The 20,990-nt window shown below is 43.9% G+C and overlaps 1 protein-coding gene across 1 annotated transcript in view; it reads left to right on the forward strand.

Annotated features, from left to right (window-relative positions):
* abca2 (ATP-binding cassette, sub-family A (ABC1), member 2) overlaps positions 1-20,990 on the forward strand; it is a 96,852-nt gene continuing 75,862 nt past the window's right edge. The window contains 2 exon segments of the mRNA XM_029440234.1: positions 1-369; positions 14,419-14,512. Of these exon segments, the coding sequence (XP_029296094.1) occupies positions 304-369; positions 14,419-14,512 (160 nt within the window). The 5' untranslated portion in view covers positions 1-303.

Genomic DNA, 20,990 nt, shown 5'->3' on the forward strand with positions numbered 1-20,990 from the left:
GATGCCGCAGCATCAGCTAGCCGAGGCTCCACCAGAGGATGACAGACGGAACACAAACAGACACGTTTCCACTTGTAACGCTAGTCACTAGCAAATAAGCATTTTTCAACAAACCGAGTAGCTTAATATTATTCATTATTAGCCAAGGTCGACACATTCCAGCACTATTACAGGTTCGGACGGGATGCCTGGGAACGGGATAGGAATTCCCCGGTTATTTAGAACCAGTCATAGGCCACCGACGGTAACGTTAAGCTAATTTGGTCAATTGAATGGCATACTGAAGCAGAAGTGGGAGGCAAAATGGGTTTCCTGCACCAGCTCCATCTTCTTCTGTGGAAGAACATCTCGCTGAAGAGGAGGGGACCGGTAAGACTACACGTTTGTTCACATGACAGTTTGACAGTGACATGATATTAAAAAAGGACAGAACAGCGGTGTCTGGTTGTTCGTGTGTTTGGAAAGCAGACGGGCGTTGATTCTTCTCCCACAGCCAGCACCTGTCTGTGTGTGTGTCTGTCTGTGTGTGTCTGTGTGTGTCTGTGTGTTTATGTCTGTGTGTTTGTGCGTCTGTGTGTTTATGCGTCTGTGTCTGTGCAAATGTTACCATGAGGCATTAGAATAACACCGCAGTGAGCTTAATGTGGAGCACGATGATGATGATGTGCACGCAGCTTCACTGCCAGATGTTGTTGGGTGTTCTCTGTATGTTCTCATAATGTCAAACAGGTTGTTGTTTGTCGATGTACAACAGTTGTGTAATCCCAGTCTATGTTTTAAAAAAGGCCTACATGCACAGGGGGTGTTGTCATGAGGTAATCAAGGTTTTATTTCATCATATACACAACATGCACAAATGGCCTCAATAATGTTGTCATTTCAGGATTACAAGATAAGATATTATCATATGGAATTATCCATGTTATCCTCAAGACATGTGCAACAACCTTTACTGTCAAACTCCACTTTAACTATCACCTGATTAAAGATATTATGGAAACTGCATATGAATACCCTGTAATATTTATGGGAATAGGAACATTATACAACCTTTTATTGTTGCGACTTTAGTTATGACTATGATTTAGGTTATTATCAGAAAGCATAATAATATATTGTTTTTATGGTGTACTCCACTGATTCAGTTTTGCGATTCCATAAAGTTTGGGGACTTTTAAGATACAGATGTAACAGAAATGGTCAGAATTGGAGGCCTAGGTAGTCTGACGTGTAGTTCCTAATATGTGACAAACTCTAAGACCACTGGATCCTACATTTCCCATAATGGAACTTGATAGCGTATTTTCATGAGACCATACCTGTCTCGTATACACCTGTAACTTTCAAGCTCAACACATTCAGTTTGACAAAAAAATTGATTTTCCCGGTCTATTCAACTGCTTCCAGAGAGTGGTGTGAAAGTTTTCAACACGATATAACAGGTGGTGAGTAGGAAGCACTGCTGTTGAAAGCTCTTGAAAAACTGTAGTTGAACTTGAGTAAATATTTTGGCAAACTTCTGTTTCGTGGGTCCAGAACATAGACTGTATATCAGAAGTGGCGTCACCCACTGGTTTGTGAGTGGGTGGTGCTGATTTGAAGCCTCGAGTTTGGCATTTTGACCGTTACCAGCTTGTTTTTTTATAACCAGAACCCAAACACAGAAGTGTACAGTAAAAAAGGGGTTGGCATTTGATTGGGTTTGTTATGGCTGATACTCAGTGTTTCCCCTACCATTGTCTTGGCAGGGCGCTGTGCCCTGTCAACGGAGCCCAGCGCCCTGCCTAAAATTCAAGGTGTTTTTGTTTGTTTTTTTCAAATAAAAAAAATTAATATATTTTCATTATTCACAACTCACTTGTCACATTGACAGGTGCTCTTTTATTAAATTAACTAAACGCTTATGCTATTGATCTAATTTATGTGCACGTTTCAGTTTGTACTGTCTACTTTGCGCATTCACATTCTCTCCTCCGCTCTGTTTTGCGAAGGGCGGGGCTTCGCAGCTGACACACACACGTGCACACACACTTACAGAGTGGAAGAAAGGAGACGGGAGAAATAAATAGAAACAGCGCCACGCACGCGCACGCAATCACGTGCACGGTGAGCGCCCCTCCAAAGCCGTAAACCTAGGGCAAACACTGATACTGATATTAAAAAGAAACCGGATTTACAATTTACACCCTTGTGTATACAAATGGAGTGAACTGCACAACTGTTGAGTAAGGTTATGTGCATGGGCTAGATTTTATGCATTATTCAAAATGTCAATGTGGTTTTGGACTTTTGTTTTTTACAGAATTGGAAAGTTGACTTCAACACTCTGTACTGACATCTTTTTATGTAAATGATTTGCTGATGAAGTTTGAGTGGTGGACACAGGTGTTTCACTGTGTTGGCTATCAATCCTCATCTCAACTACTAACTTTTGCATCTTTTAATAGAAATCAAACCAGAAATTATAAAACCCATCTCTACATGCAGAGCTTGAAATTAGCTTTGTTCTCCAGTGTCTCACTCCTGTTACAAATTCTAATTCCAACTATCCCAGAGTTGTTGTTGTTTCATCCTATACATAATAATTTAATTATAGACAATTTATTAAAAACTTGCCACTCTAGTCCGCCGTGGAAGTTCAGCTAGTGAGTCCCTGCACTTATGTCTGAATAAAAAAATGTAATCCCCCTCTGTGTTTGGCCACAGTCAGTCTCATTATTATTTTAGTCATTAGTTGAGTTACTGTTTCTTGCTTACTTCTAACTGTTTGATCAATAAATGCATCACTGTTAACTGCAGTGCAAAAATATACAGTGTATATAGTATTCTCTCTCTCTCTCTCTCTCTCTCTCTCTCTCTCTCTCTCTCTCTCTCTCTCTCTCTCTCTCTCTCTCTCTCTCTCTCTCTCTCTCTCTCTCTCTATAATATCCCTGTGTCTTTGTGTCCCAGGTGCTATTTATATTGTTCCACGTAAGAGGCGACTTTCTTAATTTCAAGCGCTGACTACATGATCTGCGTACATATCTCATCATTATCGAACCACAGCATCACCATCATAATTCAGAAAAAAAACAGGCAGGCGAATATGCTGAGACTAACGTGATGACCTCCACAACCATGCCATGTGAGTATGCATATGTAATGCCTTTAATCCACCGGGTCTATTATAAGCCATCAGAAATCCTAATGCCTGTCAGCTGCTTTATTTTAGTGATGTCTGTGTTGTTTTTTAAAACCTGAGGCTGGATCTATCCTCCCGTAGCCTGATCTTTATCATCGCCTGATGCCTCTGCGGGTGTCCTGATGGAGGGGTTGGTGTAAGGAGGGTTTGTGTTTGTGGGGGTGGGGTGCAGCTATTTTTAGCCCATCTACCTTTACACAGCAAACTCTGAGGAGGCCAGAGAGATGCATTGGGGAGCCTCTGTAATAATATTAGTAACAGCTGCGTCATTTCTGCCTCTGGATTTCGAATGACGCTGTCCTGGTTTGGCCTCACTAAAGCTGTCCATACGATTGATGATTAGAGCCAAATGATCTAGTCAGCTCTCAGCTGAGATAGCATCAATCCCACATGTTGGTCCCGACTGACTGAGACAAGCTCATGCATAATTTATAGTAGCATCGTGACCAAGTTGCATAAAGTATATATGGATTTTCTTATAAAAAATATAGCACATGATTTCTTTGAATAATGTTTAACATGTACTGTACATAAGGCCATTAAAACTGGCATTTGAGGTACATACCATTTTATGGTGCTTTATGTTTACTAAGTCCAATAGAGGAAGAAATGGTAATTATTGGTACTCCACTTCTTTTATCTGACCAATACTATGCAGATACAGATTGTTGGCACAAAATATGATAAAAGGATCAAATATGATGCATTGTTATAGATTAAACTACCCCGCTGTATATAAAGTAGTTAAAATTAACTGCACCGGCCAGGAAGCGTCGCACAGCATATGGAACTGCTGCATTGGGAAAAAAACACAGTCTATAATTCTTTGTCAACGAAAAGGTTTTTATAAAAAGAATTCAAATCAAATGTATTTATTTATACAGCCCAATATCACAAATGACACATTTGTCTCAGTGTGCTTTACAGACTGTACAGAACACCCTCTGTCTTTAGACCCACGCACCACACAAGGAAAAACTCCCTAAAAGAAACCCACAATTAAAGGGGGAAAATGAGACTGAGGAGGGATCCCTCTCCCAGGACGGACAGACTGTAATAGATGTCGTGTGTACAGGATAAACAATATAGTACAAATACAACATCCATTTGAGAGAAATGATGGTGAAAAAAGAAAGGATGAATCCAGAATGATGCCAAAAAGGCTTGCCGGTGTCAGGCAGGACCAGGGCAGCAGGCGCAGCAGGCGCAGCAGGCGCAGCAGGCGCAGCAGGCGCAGCAGGCGCAGCCACGATTCATGATCCATATGTAAACTTTAACAGTGGCAACCTGCCACATGAGAGACACAGAAACTCCGGGGATGCTGAGTTAGTAACTACATTTACATAAATGCATACAGATAGAGAGGGAGAGGAGGGGGAGGGGAGGAGAGAGGCGTCCCCCGGCAGTCTAAGCCTATAGCAGCATAACTTGGGGCTGGTCCTAGGCAAGCCTGAGACAAATTAATGCCATCCAGAGCTTCTGTGTCATTAGGAAATGCATTTCCGAGGCGTTTGGGGCCAAGTATTATATTATATTATATGCACTTTATATGCTCGTGTTGGATGGTCTTCCCTGACCACCCGTAGCCTGAAACACTGGCACATCCTTATTTATAAAGCTATTCTGGGTACTCTTCCACAATACCTAAGGATCTACATTAGTAGGAAATGTAGTGGACCATATCGGCTTCGCTCCGAGGACTTGTTTCTTTTAACTGTGCCAAAAGTCCGTACAGAACTTGGGAAAAGGGCTTTTAGTTACGCTGCTCCGGCTGCCTGGAACCAGCTGTAGAATGAGCTGAAACTCAGAGAGCTGGTCTCTCTGAACAGACTTAAAGCAACTCTTAAAGACATTGAAGCAGACCGCTGTGTCTCTAAATGTTTAAATGAATGTTGTGATTGTGATTGTGATTGTTTTTTTTTGTCTGTAACTGTGCTGCTGCCTATCTTGGCCAGGACACTCTTGAAAAAGAGATTTTTAATCTCAATGAGATTTAATCTCAATAATTTCGCCCAAAATTTAAATAAACTTTACATGCAAAAAACAACAAACTAATCAAAAATGAGAACCATATTGCATTACCAAAAAGTCACAGTTAGTGTTTAATGACGTCAGTGCCATCCTGTTATCATCTCGTCTTCGTCATGGAAGAAAAGGTCATATTAAGTCATAGTTATCGTTAATGAAACTACGCAGTGTTTGTTTAACTTCTTTGCTCAATCATTCTCAATGCAGATTATACTCAGTCCACTCGGTAAGTAAGTAAGTAAGCTCCCTCCTAATCTTCTTGCGGTGGGTATTTACACACCAACTACCGCTGGATCAGGGTGCTGACTAGCAAGCTAGCAACCCTCCCTGGAACCACGGACATGCTCCCAAGCAAAGCTTCAACCACGTTTTCCACAACACTACAAGAAATCCCCCCGACAAACCCAAGGGGAATGCCGCTACAGCCTACCAGGGAACATCCGCACCACTTTACCAACACTACGCACTGGGAAACATACACCTGTAACCTGGCCCACCTGCTACCAGCATAAACAATAGCTGGCACTAAGACTACAATTATCCACAGTCCAAATAAGAATAACCTACAGCACTTATACATCAAACATAGTCATACCCAAAACAGATCATCCAATTTACCCTGTTCAGCCAAATACAAGCACAGTGTTCATTCCCTTTACACTCACCACCGAACAAACCAATGGTTACCGCAACCAGCAACAGCAAAACAACAGAATCAGCCGGGTCATTAAATCGAGATTCAATACGCCACCGGACTATTCACGATTCGTAACCAAACAACGCTAAACGCGCAACTAGTTATTAAATGCCAGAGAGCTACCCCCTACATTTGAACCACTCATAAATGTTTTTAACTAGATTGCTTGGCAAGCTGACACCTTAAAGATATTCAACACAGTGACTGACACAAGACATTTTAAGCAGGTTAGGCAGGGCCGTCACACCCATGATAAAGACACTCTCAATAAAAACTACATTAAAAAGACTAAAGACCAATGTTAAAAGAGAGAAGAAACGTGTGAGTCTCTTACACTCAGAAAAACATGGAAGACAGTCTCACGTAGATTACAAAACGGACAATTATTAAAAACAGCAGGATTAATAACAGAGATAAAAGCGTTAGAAGCGATAGCACCATGTAAAATCCTCCACTGAAGGTCGGCAGTTCACCTTTTGGGGGGAGGTTTGTATAAAATCCTCCACTTTGGGCGCAGTCCGCTTCCTCCACCCAGTCTGTTGCTCCACACATTGGAGGATCTGCTGCACAGGCCTTGTCTGTTGATGCTTTTTACACAGTTCGCATAAAAAGTTGTTTTGTCTGCTCTGTGCAGCGACAGTTTTGCCGGGTTGAGCAGGGGGCTGGTCAGTTCTCCCAGCCCTGGGCTCAGATAGATTTCTGGAAACGGGTCTGGATCAGTCTTTCCCTGGCTGTATTTGATGAGGAGGCTCCTCTCTTCTCCAGAGAGTCTCTGGTTCCGGAGCTACAGGATCCTCTGAGCCACCCGGATACAGGTTAGACCCAGCAGAGAACCCAGGGCCCGGGCATCGTTCAGTGAAGGCCCCACTGCATCCACCAGATGTTGTAAGCACAGGGTCCTGGACCTGCACAGCGCCACCATAATGGCCGGGTGTGTTGCTGCTGCTGATGTCCAGCCTGGCTCTGTGAATTAGAGGCTCATTTAACAACCAGTGCAGAGATTCAGACTTTGGACACCTTTTTTGGCTATGTTATCCAAAATAAGCCATAAGAAATATACTCTCCTGAATGTACCACAGTTTAATCATACAATCCTTTTACATCATCAGAAGGAATGTTGCAGGCACCAACAAGACAAACAATAACAGCATTCCACATATTCACACACACAGCTGACAGATGCAACAGCATCATTAATTAAGCATATGCTTTGTAAGATTAAAGAGCCTACCTATTGTTATTACTTGGCACTTGTTGAGGAGAAACTTGCACAGGACAAAGTGACTTTCAGCCGAATGCAACCGTAGCAACTTATGTAAATGTTAAGGTGTCAAGATATTTGATTCTTAATTATTTTCCTCCAACCCTGCCTACTTGCACACATCCAAAGAAATATAAACAACACTTAAAACGACGAAGTGCAGCTTACCGGACTGCAACTCAAACACAACATAACACAGTTTGTGTTTGTGTTGGAGGAAAATGTCCGTGTTTGGGCCAAAGAAAATTTAAGACTTCTCTCTTGTGTATTATTAGGTGATGTAACTGCAAGTTGTGCAGCTATTCACTGTAAGTGTTGTCTACTTTTCCAATTAATTGTGACGTGGTGATTCCTGAATGCATTATTTCTGATGAAAAACAAGCTGGACTCGGCTAGTTGTGGAACCTGGCGGCACACACCGCAATACATTACGTCCTTGGATGTGTCATAATATATCCACTTAACTCCTGCTTCCATTCACTCCTACATTTGTGTTGGCATTTCATTCTTTTATTGTCTGCCTTATGTGTTTCTGATTCTTCTGTGAGTAGGGTTAATGAAGCCATACTTCAGTGGCACTGACATATTGGTAGCTAGCCTTCAACAAGTACTGTATTTGTATTCTATTGTTTCTGTATGTTGCACTTGCTTATTTGAAGCTATTGTTCTGCACTTAAATGATTTCACCTATTTGAAGCTAATGTACTTACAAGATTCTTGCTGTTCGTAGTTGTATTCTCATGATTGCTTGCACTTATTGTAAGTCACTTTGGACAAAAGCATCAGCTAAATGAACTGTAATGTAATGTAAAAGCATTAACCATAGTGGTGTTGGATAAGAAAACTAATTATTTGTAATGGTTGTGGAAGGCACTCGTAAACAATGTCCTGCTAATAGCAGCATCAGATCAGAATTTGTTCTTCTGGAGGAACATTTAAAACAATGTTTACTGTCATTTGAATAGAAACGTGACCAGGCTGACACAAAGCAGGCTGGCAGAAAACCTAAAATACCACAGCCTAAATTAATCAACTGAAGCAACACCAACAAATAAAGCATGCAGAGTGCAAGCACTTACATTCTTAAATACCAGCAATTAGACCTATCCCCAGGTTCAAGACACTCAGAGAAACAAAGCAAACTGTAACATCTACTTTTTCCAGCATTAATATAGACATGTCTTGTATCCTGTTACTTGTTCTAATGGTCGAAATATTGATCAAATTCTGTAGCCTGCAAATGCATTGTCTTTGGTCGTTTGTTGTAACAACAGTGAGAACTGTTTAGTGTTTTCTCAGCGGTCAGTTCAGATCATGTCACTAGTGACTCAAGAAGAGACTGGTCAGACAGAAAGCTTCTCTCCCTGTTTTTCTTTTTGTTTGTGCATTGGAGAGCCTTTGCTTGTAAGTTTTGTTACTTTTTCTGTGTTTTGTGCAAATGTCCATCCATCCATCCATCGTCTACCGCTTATCCGGGGTCGGGTCGCGGGGGCAGCAGCTCCAGTAAGGAACCCCAATCTTCCCTTCTCCGGGCCACATCCTCCAGCTCCGACTGGGGGACTGGGTCTTCCCCGGGGTCTCCTCCCAACTGCCTGGAACACCTCCCTAGGGAGGTGCCCAGGTGGCATCCTTACTAGATGCCCGAACCACCTCAACTGGCTCCTTTCAACGTAAAGTAGCAGCGGCTCTACTCCGAGTCTCTAAGGGAGACGCTAGCCACCCGTCTGAGTGTGCATATAAATATTTGGACTACTTAAAAACTACTTTATGATAATTGAATTTGCTAAAAAGAAAGGAAAGAAGAGAAAAAGAGAACTCAGTAAAACATCTTAACTTTACAACTGTGTTCAACTTTCTCTGAATCCTGTTGTTAGCTATCTGTCAGTTTGTGAGTAGATAGGACACGCATCAGGGACAGAATAGTAAAAAAAAAAAAAGCAGCCTCACAGCGGGCACTTAATTTCAAGCAATCCTCGCTCATCCTCACGCTTCATACGCCTAGACAGCATAAGCAATACATGATAGCAGAGAAACACCTAAGATTGAAGATGGAGCAGAGCAAAGCCAAACATTGGAGATAAGATCAATCGTCTCCATTTCAGGAAGTGCATCAAGAAGCTCATCCGCTACCATAGAGTTAGGGATCACGCCAAGCTGGAGGCCGCCCGAGTCAGGGCTGAATTCCTCAAGAAGGAATCTGAAGTTATGATTGAAAATGCTCAATTAATAGTGACAGAGGCACGTATGGAAGCAACTCTAGCATCTCTAAAGCATGAAAGTGAGATAGATGCAGCCATTGCAGAAACAAAAGTCCTGGAGGCAGCAGCAGAAAATGAGCATGGAGAGAAGAACTGGTACGGAGTCATGTGAGGAGTATTCAAGTCGTGCATGTAAGTAATCCTGTTACTGGCCTAGGAAAGGTTTGGGAATGCCTGGAAGACTGCTATGGATCCCTCCCAGGAGGTTGTTGAAAAGTCTCACTTTGACAGGATTGACAACTTTTCAAGGATCGGTAACAGAGATGCCGTAAAACTTTAGGGGCTCGGAGATCTCTTACAGAAGGTTGAGCCTGCTAAATGTGAAGGTTTACCTGGACTTACCTATCTCGACACTGCTTGTGGTGTAGCACCCATTGTAGACAAGTTACCTTACGCTCTGCAGGAGAAGTGGATGGCTCAAGGTTCCCGGTACAAAGCTGTACATCATGAGGCAAGGACACGCAATGATCCAAGCTTTGCTCTATCATCAGGGAACCAAGGTTTGTTGGAACTGGAGCAGCCATCTAAGAGGCAAAGGAAAAGCTCAGTCTTCACCCACAAGACAAAAGTCTTGCCAGATACTGCCAGTCAGGAAAACCATTTAGGTAGTGATTTGGATGATGTTGACAAGAAATGTCCACTTCATAAGAAGCCCCATCCTCTCAAGCGCTGCATGGGTTTTTTGATTGATACAAGCATAGAGACCGCTTTTTTCTAATTCCCTCTGTTCATAGGGAATTTGCTCATATCTTGCAAATGTTCATCATTTCTAATTATGTCCACTTCATAGGGTATGCTCATATCTAGTAAAGTAAAAATGTTATTCTCCAATTAGCTATTGTGTAACACATGTGCCTTCAACACGACACTTTATGCATCATTTACGAAAACAATCTAAGAAGAAGCCCTCTTGCGGTTCACTTTTATTGTGAAACATTCCAACAACATGTGTAATATTTGTGACTTACATTGCTTCATACGGTACCCTTGTAATGTAGTGTCTCCATCTGTGGCATTTGTATGATACTACAACTCAGCTGGCTGAGACATTAACACTCCCAGAGATCAATATATTCAATAATAATTTGAAGGAACATTCAGAAACTCATAATGTTATAAAGCAATATTTTGTTAAATTAACTGATGAAGCAATAAGGAGGCTATACTTATGCCAGCCAGGCATTCATGATATGCACAGGGGTTATTAACCTATTTCTCCAACATTGGGGCTGGCCTTCACTCGAGACGTGGTTCATTTCATCACCATCTCCTGTTGAGAAATGGGTGGTCCAATCACACATCTAGAGTCACAGGTATCTCATTCTACTTCATTCATACGTGACCTAGAATAAATAAAGAAATAAAAAGTTTCTTACAAGATGAGCCGGTACATTTCTCTGTCACAAGTTTCTCACGGATTCTTAGCATCCGTGGGTTCTGGGGAGAAAACGCATATCTTTCTGTCTAGCATTCTTCCCAGTTATTACGGTCCTTGCCCAACAAAGTGGGGAGGAAAAGTAACTGAAATCTTTTGTTTTAAGAAAGCGGGGTCGATTGTGTCCTGGGTAAGACGTTAAACTGCATCCTATTGTGGGCGGATGGGGCTCATAGCCATGTAAGGCAACCTATGTAGGAGAAGGACACTCCGAACAAAAACCAAGGGTGCTGTTCACATCCGGTTCCGAGCCGTATACCATCTGGAGGCATCGGAGTGAAGGGCGGATAAGGGCTTATGCCCAAAACGGCCAGAGTAGGACTGTGAGGAGCTTCGCCCCACAGTTGTTATATTTGCGCATTGTAAGGCCTAAATTATGGAGAACAAAGACATTCCGAATCCTATACTTCCAGCGGCGGGAGTCCGCAGGAACCAAGCAGCGGACGGTGGAGCTGGTCCTCTCCCCGAGGGACAGTATGACGATAGGGCCTCAAACCCAGAAGGGAGGGTTCTATCTGACCACAACTCACGGTCCAAAGCACTCCTGCGTTGCCGGAGACCATTCACCATGGGAACCTTCAACGCAAACACAGTTAGAGAAGAAGGGAGGCTGGAGGAGCTGGCACACTGTGCCGAGGAAAGGGGAGAGGAGATCCTGGGAATCCAAGAGCATAGAAGAGTGCATGCTGAGGATCAGATCGTGTATCACAGAGTGGAGAAATGCTGGTTCATCACCTCATCAGCGTGGCGAAATAAGGAACAAGCACCCACTGGCGGAGTGGGGTTACTAATGAGTTCTCGGGCGCGTAAGGCTCTCCTTAGGGTACACTATCACACCAACAGGATCCTTAGTGCTGACTTTGATGGCAACCCAGTCACAACTGTCATAGTCGTGTACTCACCCATCAATGTGGCAGAAGCTGAGGAGGTGGAGAAGTTCTATGAAGACCTTGCAACAGCGGCCCGTGATATCTCGGCTCACAACTTCCTTGCAATCCTGGGTGACTTCAATGCAAGGCTCGTACCGGAGGACGCACCTCTCACATACCACAACTACACTAATCGCAATGGCAAACATCTTGCAGCCCTACTTATGGAGCATGAGCTACTAGCTGCAAACACCATGTTCCAGAAAAGAATGGGCAAGAGATGGACCTTTCAGGATCGGGCTACCGGTATGCAACGTCAACTGGACTACATACTAATAAGTTGAAGGTGGAGAAACTCCATCTTGAACGCTGAACCTTACAGCACGTTCAACTCTGTGGGCTCTGATCATCGAGTGGTCTCCATAAGGGTGAGACTGAGCCTCAGGGTCCCCAAACCAAGCCTGAAGACCCGGTATAACTGGAAGGCATTCTCGGACAGCCCTGGCCTTCAAACCAGGTATGCAGTGGAGGTGATGAATCGCTTCCAGCTGCTGGGCGAGGACGAGGAGCCTAATGCCAAGTACAGGCGGTTCGTTGCAGCGAACGTGGAGGTGACCAGTATGTGTGTTCCAGTGATGGAGAGGAATGGAGTATCCCAGAGGTCCAGGCATCTGGAGGTCATGGTGGCGCGTGAGGGAGTTGAGGAAGCACACTGAGGCTTTGGGCACGAGCTGACTGCAGAGAATCGTATGGTATTGAATATGGCCAAACAGCTTCTTTTCGATACCTACGATAAGATCAGGGGGGTGGAGCTGATGGAGAAGGTGCAGAGAGTGGAGGCAGCGCATGGTGAACAGCAGTACGGGGAGGCATAGAGGGTCATCAATGAGATGAGTGGGGCGACAGCCCAGAAGAGAGGGTGACCTCCTGGTTCACTCACTTCCGAAATCTCCTGGGAACACACCTGACAGTGGATGGACCTGAGGAAGTGATACCTGTCGTCCTCACGAATCTCGCTATTGACGATGGTTCCTTTACAGTCAGGGAGTTTGCCAAAGTGAAATCCAGAGAGGAGAAAGGTGTAAGTCCCCCGGCAGTCTAAGCCTATAGCAGCATAACTAGGGGCCCGTCCAATTCAAGCCTCAGCCAGCCCTAACTATATAAGCTTTATCAAAAAGGAAAGTCTTAAGCCTGCTCTTAAATTTGGAGAGGGTGTCTGCCTCCCGAACACAAACTGGAAGCTGGTTCCACAGGACAGGAGCTTGATAGCTGAAGCCTCTGGCTCCCATTGTACTTTTAGAGACTTGTACTTTTCATAGTCATCTTATTATTCCTACTATTATTGCTACATTCAATTGCTTACATTCATTGTAACTACTATATTAACATTGCTTCTGCACTTCTCACATTCATTGTATTTTGTAGGTGGCATCATATCCATTTTATCCCGTTAAGTGCTGCAATATGTGCTCATTCAAATCTACGATGATTTACTTCAATTATCCAATCACTATTTATCCCCTGCTACACCTCCTACATTTGCCCTGATATCGGAGCTGTTCTTGCAAATCAAGCTCTTTGAATATCCATTTTCTGATAAATCATGCATATGGTGGTGGTGTTTGTGTTATGGGTGTCACATTTCACCAATTCTGGTCATGCCGACATGAGCATTGCCACATCTATTTCATTTATTCACCATTTCTGGCCATTATTATATATAATATATATATATATATTATATATAATGGCACCACCCTCATTGGGCTCTGTTGGGAGTTTGACCGTCTGGTGACCTGGTGCCAGCACAACAATTTAGCCAGCCTAAATGTGATTTATGAATTTCCAGTTTTGGCAGTGTACTGTGTGTCCAGTTGATACGCTGGCTAATGGAATTCTTAGCTACTGACTGATATTTCCATCACCAGGAATAAGAATGAGAGAGGAAGCCATTTCGACGGCTGTGGCTCAGGAGGTAGAGTGTGTGTCCAGTGGTCGGAGGGTCGGTGGTTCGAGGGCAAGATATTGAACCCCAAATTGCTCCCGATGGCCAATGTGCCATGGTGTGTGAGTGCGTGTGAATGGTTATCACTACCGACGAGCTGATGTGCACCTTGTATGGTAGCCTATGAATGTGTGTGGATGGGTGAATGCTGACATGTGTTGTAAAGCGCTTTGAGTGATCACAAACATCGGATAACCACTATATAAATTCAGTCCATTTACAATTTATGTTTAAATTCACTTTGTGGTATTAAAACCTCATGACCAGGCCCAGTGAGGAGGTGTGTGTATTAGGATGGAAGGTACTGCAAATCAGTGTTAGTTTATGTGAGTGTCTTATATGCTTCATTAATGCTTACTAAGGAGTCAACGGCACACATTTCAAACAGTATAAGATGTGCACTACACATCCTGTTTAAAAAATAAAACAATCTATGCTTTGCAGACTTCTTTTCACACTCCCTCCCAGTTAGTATATTGATATGTGACAGCAGGCATACTCAATCTATGCAACAGTGTGATTCATGAGCAGGAAGATGGGATCTGACAAAGTTTTCATGGTAAAGAACCATGACTGAGGTCCACCTTGCAGGATCACTGTGCTGAAACTGCACTTGTCTTTGGCCAGGTTTCAATGGAAATGCAGCGCAAATAAACTTGTCAATTTTGTCCTTTTCCCCTCCAGTGGGTGCTGGCCTTTGAGATCTTCATCCCGCTGGTGCTCTTCTTCATACTCCTGGGTCTGAGGCAGAAGAAGCCAGCGATTCCTGTCAAGGAAGGTAGGTAGACATAGTAGAACATGGACAGATACAGCAGGGGGATAGATCATATTTATAAAATCTAAGGATAAAAGGATGCCCCAAAAAATTCACTTTTTCCTTGTGGTTGCTGAAAAGCTGAAAACAGGGCTCATGAAAAGTGGACTTTTTAGAGATACAAGGTACTGACATGGCATAGATTATAGATTATGATGCATTTATGTGCTACCCAACAGTATATAAGTATTTAATACAGTTAAAGTTTAATTAGAACAATCTTAAACATTTACACCATCCATCCATCCATCATCTACCGCTTATCCAGGGTCGGGTCGCGGGGGCTCCAGTAAGGAACCCCAAACTTCCCTTCTCTGGGCCACTTCTGCCAGCTCCGATTGGGAATCCCGAGGCGTTCCCAGGCCAGTGAGGAGATATAATCTCTCCACCGAGTCCTGGGTCTTCCCCGGGGTCTCCTCCCAGCTGGAACACCTCCCTAGGGAGGCGCCCAGATGGTATCCGTACTAGATGCCCGAACCACCTCAACTGGCTCCTTTCAACGTAAAGGAGCAGCGGCTCTACTCCGAGTCTCTCACGGATGGCTGAACTTCTCACCCTATCTGAGAAAACCCATTTTGGCCGCTTGCACCCGTGATCTCGTTCTTTCGATCATGACCCAGCCTTCATGACCATAGGTGAGGGTAGGAACGAAGATCGACCGGTAGATCGAGAGCTTCTGGCTCAGCTCTCTTTTCGTCACACCAGTGCGGTAAAGCGACTGCAGTACCGCCTTCTCCAGATCCACAAAACACATGTAGACCGGATGGGCGTACTCCCAGGCCTCCTCCAGGATCCTTGCGAGAGTTGGTTCGTTGTTCCATGACCAGGACGGAATCCGCATTGTTCCTCTTCAATCAGAGGTTCGACTATCAGCCGAACCCTCCTTTCCAGTACCTTGGAGTAGACTTTACCAGGGAGGCTGAGAAATGTGATACCCCTGTAGTTGACACACACTCTCTGGTCCACCTTTTTGAATAGGGGAACATCCACCCCGGTCTGCCCCTGCGGCTTTGCCTCTGTGGAGTTGTTTGACTATCTCAGTGACTTCCATCAGGGAAATTGACGATGATCCCCCATGAGCTTCCTGCTTTGCCTCTACCATAGAGGGCGTGTCAGTCGGATTCAAGAGTACATCAAAGTGCCTTCCACCGCCCGATAACCTTCTCAGTCGAAGTCAGCAGGGTCCCACCCTTACTGTACACAGTTTGGATGGTTCACTGCTTCCCCCTCCTGAGGTGCCGGATGGTTTTCCAGAAGCACCTTGGTGCCGACCGAAAGTCCTCCATAGCTTCTCCGAACTTCTCCCACACCCGCTGCTTTGCCTCTGCCACGGCTGCCGCTCTTCTAGTCCTTTGGTACCCTGCAACTGTTTCCGGAGTCCTCCCGGTTAACATAACTCCTTCTTCAGTCGGAAGGCTTCCCTGACCACCGGGGTCCACCACGGTGTTCAAGGGTTACCGCCCCTTGAGGCACCTAAGACCTTGAGACCACAGCGCATCACCGCAGCTTCAGCAATAGAGGATTTGAACATCGCCCACTCAGGTTCAATGCCCCCAACCTCCACAGGGATGTCTGAAAAGCTCCGCCGGAGGTGTGAGTTGAAGATCTCCAGGACAGGGGCTTCCTCCAGACGTTCCCAGTTCACCTGCACTACCCGTTTGGGCTTACATGGTCTGTCCAGAGTCTTCCCCCACCCCTTGATCCAACTCACCACCAGATGGTGATCAGTTAACAGCTCCGCCCCTCTCTTCACCCGAGTGTCCAAAACATGCAGCCTCAGATCAGATGATACGATCACAAAATCGATCATTGACCTTTGGCCTAGGGTGCTCTGGTACCACGTACACTTATGAGCATCCTTATGTTCGAAGATGGTGTTTGTTATGGCCATTCCATGACTAGCACAGAAGTCCAACAACAAACGACCTTTCATGTTTAGATTAGGGAGGCCGTTCCTCCAGGTGTCTCCATCGTTTCCCATGTGTCGGTTGAAGTCTCCCAGCAAGACTACAGAGTCCCCTACTGGAGCCCCCTGCAGGACTCCATTCAGGGTGTCAAAGAAGGCAGAATACTTCAAACTGGTGGCGACCCTCTCGTCCAACGGGCTGAACTCCAACGTAGCGGCGCTCAGCCGGGGACTTGTGAGTATCCCCACACCCGCCGACGCCTCACACCATGAGTCCAATCCCTATCCAGGAGTACAGTTCCAGAGCCTACTGTGCGTAGATGTAAGCCCCACCAGATCCAACTGGTAGCGCTCCACCTCCCGCACTAGTTCCGGCTCCTTCCCCTACAGAGACGTGACGTTCCACGTCCCCAGAGTCAGTCTCTGCTGCCCGTGTCTAGTCTGTCGAGGTCCCTGATCATCACTGTCACCCTATGTGACAGCGCACTCAACCCCAGCAGTTTTTCCCATGAGTGGTGGGCCCACAGGATGGATGGATGGGAGTTACCACGTAGCTTCTTCGGGCAGGGTCTCTCCTTTTGTTTCCCTCTGTTTCAAGAGGTCGTTTTTCAACCATTCTTAGTCTGGCCCCTCGTCTGAGACCAATTTGTCTTGGGAGACCCTACCAGGAGGACTAGGCTCCAGACAACACAGCTCTTAGGTTCATAGGGACACACAAACCTCTCCACCACGATAAGGTGATGGTTCCCAGAGAGGATTTACACCAGTAAAATGCAACATACACATAACGGCAGCAATAATATTTATCCAAAAACATCATAAGTAATGGTAAAACTCTTTAAATTTAAGTAAATTTAGCCTATAATTATTCCATACCTCTAGAGTATTTTCAGAGTGTGGTATTGCTACTTTTACCTAGGTAAATATATAAATACTTCTTCAACCACTAGCACAAGTGGAAGATATTCACGATTATCCTGTAAAAAGATGAAGGGGTCTATTTTAATTGCACAAGTACAATGACAAACACAAAGTAGTCAGAGCAAGCTCATCTGCTGTTCCTGAGTCGTATGTGTAGCAGCATAAAGGGCAACATTTCTGGGTGAATACGGATACAGGCCACAGGTTGTGGTTATTATTAAAGCTCAGCCAACCAGATAAATCACTGGTCCCGTAGCTCTTTCAGAGTAATAATAATAATAATATATTTCATTTATTGACTCTGGAAACCTCATGTATTTAGAAAAGAACATTTTAAGGTTCAATTAATCAATCTGGTGCAATTTGAGAGCAAAATAAAAATATCTATATAAAACAAGAATAATTGTTAAATCTTGGTTATCTTGTTGATGGAAGCTAAAAACATAATTGAAATTAAAATGACATAATTGCCCAACCCTAATTCAACACCATAGTCCCCGCCAGGCTCATTACCAAGCCCATGCACCTTGGACCCACCTTGTGCAATTGGGTCATGGACTTCTGACAGGCAGATCAATCAACAAGGGAGCACCGCAACAACACCAAACTGACATTAAAGAACTAGTGGCGACAGAGCTGACTGTTGCATCGCATCACGTTGACTGCGTTTTGCCCAAAAAGTTGCAATTGGACACACCGCAAAGACTCCAGCCAATGGCCAGCTGGCGCGTATGTTCTGCGCCTGCCATCCATAACAGCTGATGGCGGTAGTCTGTATTTGTCTTTAGAAAAGGTCAACCGGAAGACCTGACTTTAAATATACAAGCCGTTGTTATGACACACAATAAAACAAAGCAGCATTTGCCGACCATTTTCAAATCACTCTTTATCACCACTTAGCTTCATTCCAGATTACCATGTTGTTCTGAAAATATCCACTTGTGTGAATGATCAGATGAAACAAAGATGAAAAATCTAAAGAGCCTCTCTGTGTGCCCTCTTCATTTTAGTTGTTTTGTTTTCCTCACGTACGTTTCTCTTCTCGTGCACTGATTTGCAGAAGCTGAACAGCCAATCAGAGTGATTTATTTTGCCGACAGTCTCCGCTGCCAATTAACATGCTGAATTGGCGGCAGTGACTGTTGGCAGAGCCTAAAGGTGCGGGACAACAACGGCCCGATATTGACTGATGGCGGATAATCGGCTTGGTGTTACACGGTCTTTACTTTCTGTACATTCATTCATCAAGTTTGCTGACGACACCGCTACAGTATGTTAGGCCGGATGAGGCCTACTGAGTCGAGGTGTAAAATCTGACACGGTGGTGTTATGACAAGTTCTCTTCACTGAATGTCTGCTAAACTAAGGAGCTGATTGCGGATTTTGGGAAGCAGCAGGAGAGAAACTACTCCCCTCTTAAGATCGAAGGAACCAGAGCGGACAGGGGAACCACTTTAAGTACCTCCGGATCCACATCACTGAGGACCTGACATGGTCAGTCCACAAAAACATCCTGGAAAAAGTCCCAGTCACATCCGACTGCTGCAGATATTTAAGACAATCAAAACATTCTAAACCTTCACAGTGGAGAGTATAGCATATTGTCAGGAAACATCTCCGCCTGCTATGTCAGCAGCACCTAGCAGAACCCAAAGGCTCTGCAGAGAGTGGTACGATCGGCCGATTAGGGTTACGGATACCCCTATCACGGTAGTTGACGGTTATCATACCATCTACATTTGCGTATTGGCGGTATTGAAAAGAAAATGCAACCTCAGACCTCAGACTCATCAACTTCCCGCACACATTGCAGCGGAGACGGAGAAATGGCCGTGACACAGAGAGCAGTGAGGCTGATACCAATCTTCATCCCCCGCCAAAAAAGAAATTAAAATCAGCAGTGTGGGACTACTTTGGATATTCCAAAAAACGAACGGGGGGATATCCGACGATAGACATCCGGTTTGCAAAACATATAGCAAAGTAGCTGCCTAAAGATAAAACCCATCAAATACGTTCTCCTATCTTCTGGAACACCATCAGATCAAGATATATGTCCCGTTTATAACTTTGATCCGTATGCGTTTAAAACATAATGTCAATCATAAATTTTGCTCATGAAATTATTTTCCATCAAAATACCACACAGACAGTCAAAGCTCATTTTTGGGTCAGGAAAACAAAAAACTGTCAACAGTGTTTCTTCAGCTGGTGGTTGCACCGCCACAAAGATAGGTCATTTGTTAAGTTTGCTTTTAAGGTACATTATGCTAAGAAGATTGGTACCAATATCCTCTCAGTATCTCCAACAGCGAGGGTCTCAAAAAAGTTATGAGGAAAAGAGTAAATATGTGTTATATGAACAGCTGTTTGAAGGAGTGAGGGGAGGTAGGGTTGAGGGGTTGAATGGTGGCGTACTGCACAGGTATACTGATGTTAGAAAGATGTCTTCTGTCCTTGCATCCACATTAACTTACATTATGTTGTAAATATACAGTAGAAAGTGAACACTAATGCTGACTCAAATTTGCCTAGATCTGCTTGCACACACATACACATAAACACATATTTCTAATCTGCTGCTCTTACAAATATGTGATTTGCCTCTCACCATGAGCTGTAACTTTTGTGTCCTTTCTTCACTTTTTAATATTGTGTTGTTCTGTCCTTAGTTGATTTCTCATATTTTAGTTTGTTGTCGGTCCGCTTACTTTTGCTTGCAGCCATTGTTGCAGACATTTTAAATGTATGCTTTTTGTCTTTGTTTTTCCACCTTTTTCCACCTTGTTTTTTGCTGTTCTGTCTTTGTTTCTCTTTTCCGTCTGTGATTCTATCTGTCCTGTGCATTTGTTGGATGGACCAGTGTGTAAGTTTCATCATTACTTCATTCTATCCTCACAACTGGGCTCTGTACTACGAAGTGAGCTCAACATACTCAGGATATCTTTGTGTCATCTGGCTTCACTAACCCTAACAAACGCGATCCCGCTAAGCGGTTCTACGACAGTGGTTATCACCTCGGTGAGTGAGGGTCTCTCAGTCTGGCTAGTCAGGCTATGAGCGTGTTCACATGAAAGGGCCGGGGTTTGCAGCGTATGACTAATTGCAAACATGGACAAATGTACAATCGGCAGAAAAACATATTTCACAAATGAAGAGCAACCTACAATATTAAGGCCCTGTCACACATATCCATATGGCAAAAACGTAACGTGACTTAACTTCAATCTCCGGAATTTCAAAAACATCTGTAACTCCTGAAATATATCTAGACTGTTTTACTCCAATCAACCTTAACCAACTAACTTCAACAATCTCATCGTCTAAGCCATCAACCTGTCTTTGAGACCCGATTCCAACTAAACTGTTTAAAGAAGTTTTACCCTTAATTAACACCTCGTTATTAAATATGAGCAACCTGTCTCCATACCACAATCCTTTAAAGTAGCTGTAATAAAACCACTTCTTAAAAAGCCTAGTCTTGATTCAGAGGTGTTAGCCAACTATAGACCCATATCTAACCTTCCCTTTCTCACTAAGATCCTTAAGAAAGCAGTTGCAAAACAGTTGTGTAATGTTTTACATAATAATAGTTTATTTGAGGTTTTTCAATCT

Source organism: Cottoperca gobio, chromosome 9 (genome assembly GCF_900634415.1).
Source record: "Cottoperca gobio chromosome 9, fCotGob3.1, whole genome shotgun sequence".
NCBI lineage: Eukaryota > Metazoa > Chordata > Actinopteri > Perciformes > Bovichtidae > Cottoperca > Cottoperca gobio.